Raw genomic sequence first — 6,802 nt, forward strand, 5'->3', positions numbered from 1 at the left:
AACACTTCATAGATGAATCATCCGACACAGGTAGGTACAAGTTCATTTCCCCCGGCTTCTTCCTGGCAGACCTGGCACACAACACTGAAAGGAAGCTTCCTAGAGTCAAAGAACGTGATTTTTGCATTTAAAAGGAAACAGACCTCCTTGGTAGATATAATTACATACGGACTGTAAATATATCTGGGAAAGCAAACTTGAAACTCTAGGCTAAAACTGTATTGTCCTATCCGGAGGGGGAAAAAATAGATGAAATGTAAACTTTAAATAAGTTGTAAAGTAGAAAATTTAAAAACAGCAAAGTGATTTATGAACTACAAGTGAGAGAAAATGTTTGAAATTCTCATAAAGTTAAAATGATTTTAACTGTGGTCTATATAATATCAGATTTAATTTTGGAAATGGTCTGTTCACATAAAATGGACTGAACAGAAAGAAAATGACGTTTTCTTGTGGATGCTAGTTAGCTTCTGCAGGGAATTTCAAGTGTGCTTACTGGTCGATGGTATTTGGAAGCAGCAGACTGTGCCCTTCAAGCTTGCTGTGTTCCTGGACAGTTCTGTGCTTTGCTGTGACAGACTAGCCACTTTAGAAGCATTTAAATAATACCTGGCAAAGAATAAAAGTCTGACTAGGGTAAAAAAAAAAAAAAAATACCTAGCAGTTTTATTTTACACTGAGTACAGAGAGCAGAGGAGCTGAGATTAGTGCTCTGCTACGCCATGAAAACGAAGTGTAAATTTCCCTGTACTGTATAAAAATCCGTGCACTCAGGGGTGAGGATTCCTCTGCCCGGATTGTGAGAGGGCCCAAGCTAGGCCAAGGGACCCCACCGGTGCACAATCTGGGCCAGGGAGGGACTGAGAGACGGGTATGTCCCACCCATCTCGCCCAGTCCCGATTGGCCAGACCCCAGCAGCAAGCTAATCTACCTGTCGGAGTATCTGGCCTCTGGTAGCCAGTGAATGTCATAGTGGGCGGTTGAGTGGCCTTAGCCTATCATTAGCATATTGCACTTTGATTGGTTGAATGGCCAACCAGACACTTAGCATATTAGGCTTTTATTATTACACTACAGGCCCAATGCACGAAATTCACGCAAGAGTAGGCCTTCCTTCCCCAGGCTGCCAGTACGGCTTCCCTTACAGCATGGGCTCCATCTGGAAGGACATCCAGTCTAATTAGCATATTATGCTTTTATTATTATGGCACAGTCTACTATTTATAAGCATCAAGATAGCCCTGGCCAGGTAGCTCAGTTGGTTAGAGCATCGTCTCGATATGCCAAACTTGTGGGTTTGACACCCAGTCAGGGCACATACAAGCACCGAATGCATGAAGTAGTGGAACTGATGTTTCTCTCAAATAAAAGAACCAACAAAAATAGGGCATTTTCAAGCTGATTTTCTTTACAACAGAATCCAGGAAAGAACATACTCGTTATGGGCCCACCTGTGGAAGAATCGGGCTGACTACACGAATCCTCTCTTCAGAGCTGATCACAGTCAGACCCAGGGGATCCTTCGTCTCCCCACCGCGCCATGCAACTTCATGTACAAGTAGGTGAACCCCTGGGACCCGACTAGGAAGGGTTATGGCTCAGAGCTGCTGGCACTGTTAATACTGCAGGCCAAAGGGTATGAAACACTGAGCTGTAAGGCTTCTCTGGACACAAAATACAACAGAGGATGTTTTCATATCTGACCTGGTTTTTTGCCAGTGTCTCCTCTCCCTCGACTTCCCCCTAAATAGGAAGTTATCTTAGAAGTTCATGTTCGGTAATAATGATACCTTAGAAATGTAAGTTCTAATTTAAAGTGAAAGGCGGGATTGGGGAGAAAGGAAAGATGGATGGAATAAGCCAAGTGTCTTGTAGTTAAATGTAGACTCACAACGTAGTTTACCTTTTTTCTCTGCTGAATTGACTGCTTTGGGGTGAGAGAAGGGTGGCATGTATGTTATAGTTTGTCCTTTGCTTCTTGGCTAGGCTTGTACGGTTCAGGATGACTCAGGGGTCAGCACAATCCAGATAGAAGGAGAAACCATTCCTTCTCCCTCTCCACACCCAACACTCAGCTTTTTCCCCTCTATATTTTCATTCCTTGATTAGTTTTTGTTCTTAGTTATTTCAAGCTCATCATTACCCCAGAATTTTAGAGCAGAACATTAACTCTATCACAAAGAATTGCCTCCATGTTTTTGTGTAAAACAGTTTTGAGGGCTGCTGACACACTGAAATCAATTAGTTTATTTACAGCCAGTCAGCAAATGAATGACTGAGGATCAAGCCCTGTTATAGGAACTGTGGATAAAACAATGAATGACCCTGTCTCTGCCCTCAAAGTGCTTTTCTAAGTAAAAAGTACAGTGTTTCCCCAAAAATAAGACATCCTCTGAAAATAAAACCTACTTACAGGTTTCCTTCTGAGTGAAATATAAGGCATCCCCCCAAAAATAAGGCCCCCCTAGGCTAAACATGAGAGATTTGGTCCACTGACTCTGAAAGAAATGGAGTCACAAGAAACTCACCAGGAAATTCAGGAATTGGATTGTTATGATGATGTTCCAGAAGATGATGACATGATTGTCATTGAATAAATGAGTAAATTCTTGATACTGTAGGATTCACAGTTTGTCTGGTTTGTGTTGACAACTACCGTACTACCGTACCGTATACAGGTAATAAATTTCCTTTATTTTCCTTTAGCAATAAATGTGTACCGTATTCTTCTTCATGGAAAAATAAGACATCCCCTGAAAATAAGACCTAGCGCATCTTTGGGAGCAAAAATTAATATAAGACACTGTTTTATTTTCGGGGAAACAGGGTAGACCCACGATATCCCTGATTCTCACTGGCATTCCAGTTTTCACAGTTGTGTAGGATAAAAAGGGGAAATATATATCGCAAATGCAAATTTTTGGTGGTTATGATAAGACAAGCTAAATCCTCAAACTTACAAGGCTCTACTTTATCCAAGTTTACTTCAAAACAGAGCCATTTTCTTAAACCAAAAACTAGAAAAAAAGAGAGAAAATAGTAACATGTGGTACTTCAATCTATCTTATAAAATTATAGGCCTTCTAACTCAATACCATATATAAAACTCATGAATTTATTCTGTCCAAGAAAGTTCACTGATCCCCCAAAAGGAAAATATCAACATGAAATGATTACCTTACATGGCTTCTTGAGCCCAGAACTTGCACTTGGTGATTATCAGGGCTGTGGGACTGGGGGAAGGGAGATCCCCAGAGGCCTTGCGCCTGTGAATTCAGTTTGACATGGTTGCCTCATGGAGCTCTGCTGTCCCTTCCAGGTTCTGGAGTGGCATGTACAACCGTTTTGAGAAGGGGCTGCAGCCCCGCCAGTCGGTCACCGACTACCTCATGGCGGTGAAGGAGGAGACGCAGCAGTTGGAGGAAGAGCTCGAGGCCCTAGAGGAGGTGAGGCACACTTCCCTAACCATTGCTCCATGGAAGCCTGTTCAGGACTCAGGATATGTGAAGTGCAGCCACACATTGCGTTTTAGCCAGTGGGTAACCTGAAACACAACCCCTCCTGACCCCCCGTGAGCACCCAGAAAAACGAACCCAAACTTCAGCAGCACTGAATACACTCAGACATCTGGTTTGAGGCTCACTTCCACAGTGTGCTAACTACTCTGCTGTTCCTGCAACAGGTCAGGATTTTTGTTGCTGTTATTTGGAAGCACTGAAATGAATTATTTCTGGAGACTTAATTCCTAGTACTTAATGTGATAAAAAAAATCCTGGTGCCAGGGTTCTGAGCCTAGAGATTCTGATGGAGAATGTTTAGAGTGTCCTGAGACTTGTCATAGGGTGGAGAGACCTTGAATTATTAAGAACACATGAGGCACAAGTTAGAATTTCGGAGTTGTGATAAAAGCTTTGCCATTCAAAGTCCACTCATGTCATCACTGGGTCAGTTTTATCTACTCTTCCCAAAGATATCTAAGCTTTATGAAAAGCTGATGATCCAATTAATCTATTTTAGTATTCTTTTTATTAAAATACTAATAAAAATTACTTAACTCTCTAAAAGCACTGTAATTAAAACCTCTCACTCTTTTTTCCTTATAACAGACTTCCTTTGCCTTACACAAGGGATTTTCCCACTCCAGTCTAACCTAACTTTACACTTAATTCTCCTCTACTCCCCTTGCTCTAATGTAACCATTCTCTTACACACAGCTTCTTACACATAACTGACACCTACTCACTGTTCCTCCTGCCAGAATGCTCTCACCATCACGTCTACGTTGAATTCCTTCAGTCCTGTGCATGCTCCCTCCTCCCTGAAGCTTCCTCTGATCTCTTCCCTCTAACAGGTAGAGTCCAACCGCAGCACCCTGCCCTCTGAAATAATTTCCTCATCTTCTAAATTCCCACATTACAGGAACTCTGCCTCTACACAAAATTCCCTATAGCTGGATCTGTACCGCCTAGTACAGTAGGTCCTTGGGTTACATCAGAGATCCGCTCCTATAGCAAGACATAGGCGATTTTCGCCTTAAATTGGAACCCATCTCCATTAGCACCTACATCACTCACATGGAGCACATACAGCAGTAATGAAGTGAAAGAGTTAAAAAAAAAAAAATTTAAAAGATAATTCATGACCTTTACTTGTGGTAAATAAAAAAAGAACAGCCGAAACCGGTTTGGCTCAATGGATAGAGCGTCGGCTTGGGGACTGAAAGGTCCCAGGTTCGATTCCCGTCAAGGGCATGTACCTTGGTTGCGGGCATATCCCCAGTAGGGGGTGTGCAAGAGGCAGCTGATCGATGTCTCTCTCATCGATGTTTCTAACTCTATCTCTCTCCCTTCCTCACTGTACAAAATCAATAAAATATATTAAAAAAATAAAGAAAATATATATATATATATATATATATATATATATATATATATATATATATATGTCGAAATGACGGCACTTTTTAAAAAATAAATAAATGGGAGATGGTGATGTAACCATGAAATGACATACGTTGAGTCCTACTTAACCCAAGGACTGCCTGTTCAGTACTTTGACACATACCGGTAACTTAATATGAATGCTTTCTGAATGAATCTCATCCTCACTGAGATCATAGGATGAAGACTAGTAAAGTGCATTCCAAACAATCCAAATGTCCATCATCTGGTCAATGGGTAAACAAAATGTGGCATATAGGGATAGAAAGAAGGATGACTACTGACTACCAGGTGCTTTCCCGTTACTGCCTTTGCATTTTATAGAAAACAATGCTGAGGCAGGTATTACCATCCTTATATTACAGATGAAGAAACCAAGCCTCACAGGACCCAATTATTTTGTCCAGAGTCATACTGCATCTTTGAACCCAAGACATAAATCCCCTGTTCTTAACATTAAACTCAGCGGGAAGGTAATGATTACTAAAGGCATGCATATGTAAAAAAGATTATTTATGATTATCCCTGAAATTATTTCCTTTTCAGAGGCTGGAAAAAATTCAAAAAGTCCAGTTAAACTGCTCCAAAGTGAAGAGCAAGCCAAGTGAGCCCAGCAAACACTCGGGGTTTCCCACCTCGGACAACAGCGCGGCCAACACCCCCCAGGACTACAGCGGGAACATGAAGTCCTTCCCCTCCAGGAGCCCCTCCCAGGGCGACGAGGACTCCGCGTTGATCCTCACCCAGGACAACCTGAAAAGCTCAGACCCAGACCTGTCCGCCAACAGCGACCAGGAGTCCGGTGTGGAGGACCTGAGCTGCCGCTCTCCCAGTGGAGGCGAGTGCGCGCCCAGCGAGGACAGCGCCAAGGACCGGGACTCGGACGAGGCCGTGTTTCTAATGGCCTGAAGCTTCCGAGTTCAGGAGTTCCGACATAAAGGACGGCAAGAAACACCTTCCAAAATAAGGGAACAGTGCAATTTAAGATAAAAAGTAACTCAAGAAACGGTACGTGTAATCGATAGTTATAAAATAGAGCGATGAAGGGTTGGGGGAAGTCCAACTCGTAGTTTCCTTAGCTGTTGAAGAACAGGAAGTAGACATTTTTTGTGTGTGTGTGTGTGTCAAATAAATATTAAGGATATTATCCCATTTCAAAAAATCATTCTAGTCTATGAATGTTTTTATTCACTACAGAACAATGAATGACCTCTAAGGTTATCTACATAAACCTTCCTGGTCACAGCATGCATCCGCTCAGCTCAAAAAGTGCTCTGACCCTTTGCCTGCACATCTGTCATCTTCATTTTTCCCCACTTTATTTCCTGATGCATATTTTATTTCATAAGACATTTGACATATCATCCTTCCTGCCAGTCATAAATACTTCTAACAGAGGGCAGTGTTGAGCTGTAACCTTTTGATTAATAATAAATCTATTTTGTATAACTGAAGAGCTTTGTAATTGCTTCAGCTTAGCTTTCAGGTTTCATGATCACGCTAACTTTTCCTTAGATAATATTTTTTGAATTGTTATAATTTTGTTGCCTTTTTTTTTTTTAATATCTTATTTCTCCTAATCTTTTAAAAAATGCTAACACTTATAACTCACTTTTCCCTCTAACACGGGTCCTAATAAAGTAGAAGCAACATTTACTCTCTTGTTAGTGAATATGAATTCAGATCATATTAGCTTTCTTATCGACAAGTTCCGATTACTAGTCCAGAAACACTATTATCAAGACAGTGTGGATCAACCACCACTGAAGTGTAGCAGTGTAAAGTTAGTAGGTAATTCTTTTAAAATATATAGTTTTATTGATTTCAGAGAGGGAGAGGGAGTGAGAGGTAGAAACATCAT

The 6,802-nt window shown here is 41.4% G+C and overlaps 1 protein-coding gene across 1 annotated transcript in view; it reads left to right on the plus strand.

The window, feature by feature from the left end:
* MTMR7 (myotubularin related protein 7) overlaps positions 1-6,395 on the plus strand; it is an 89,293-nt gene extending 82,898 nt beyond the window's left edge. Inside the window, exons 12-14 of the mRNA XM_084879237.1 lie at positions 1,419-1,559; positions 3,321-3,447; positions 5,488-6,395. Coding sequence (XP_084735363.1) covers positions 1,419-1,559; positions 3,321-3,447; positions 5,488-5,850 — 631 coding nt within the window. The 3' untranslated portion in view covers positions 5,851-6,395. The remainder of the gene's footprint in view (positions 1-1,418; positions 1,560-3,320; positions 3,448-5,487) is intronic.
* The last annotated feature ends 407 nt before the right edge of the window (positions 6,396-6,802 follow it).

Source organism: Pipistrellus hanaki (genome assembly GCF_964339955.1).
Source record: "Pipistrellus hanaki genome assembly, chromosome: 3".
Classification (NCBI taxonomy): domain Eukaryota; kingdom Metazoa; phylum Chordata; class Mammalia; order Chiroptera; family Vespertilionidae; genus Pipistrellus; species Pipistrellus hanaki.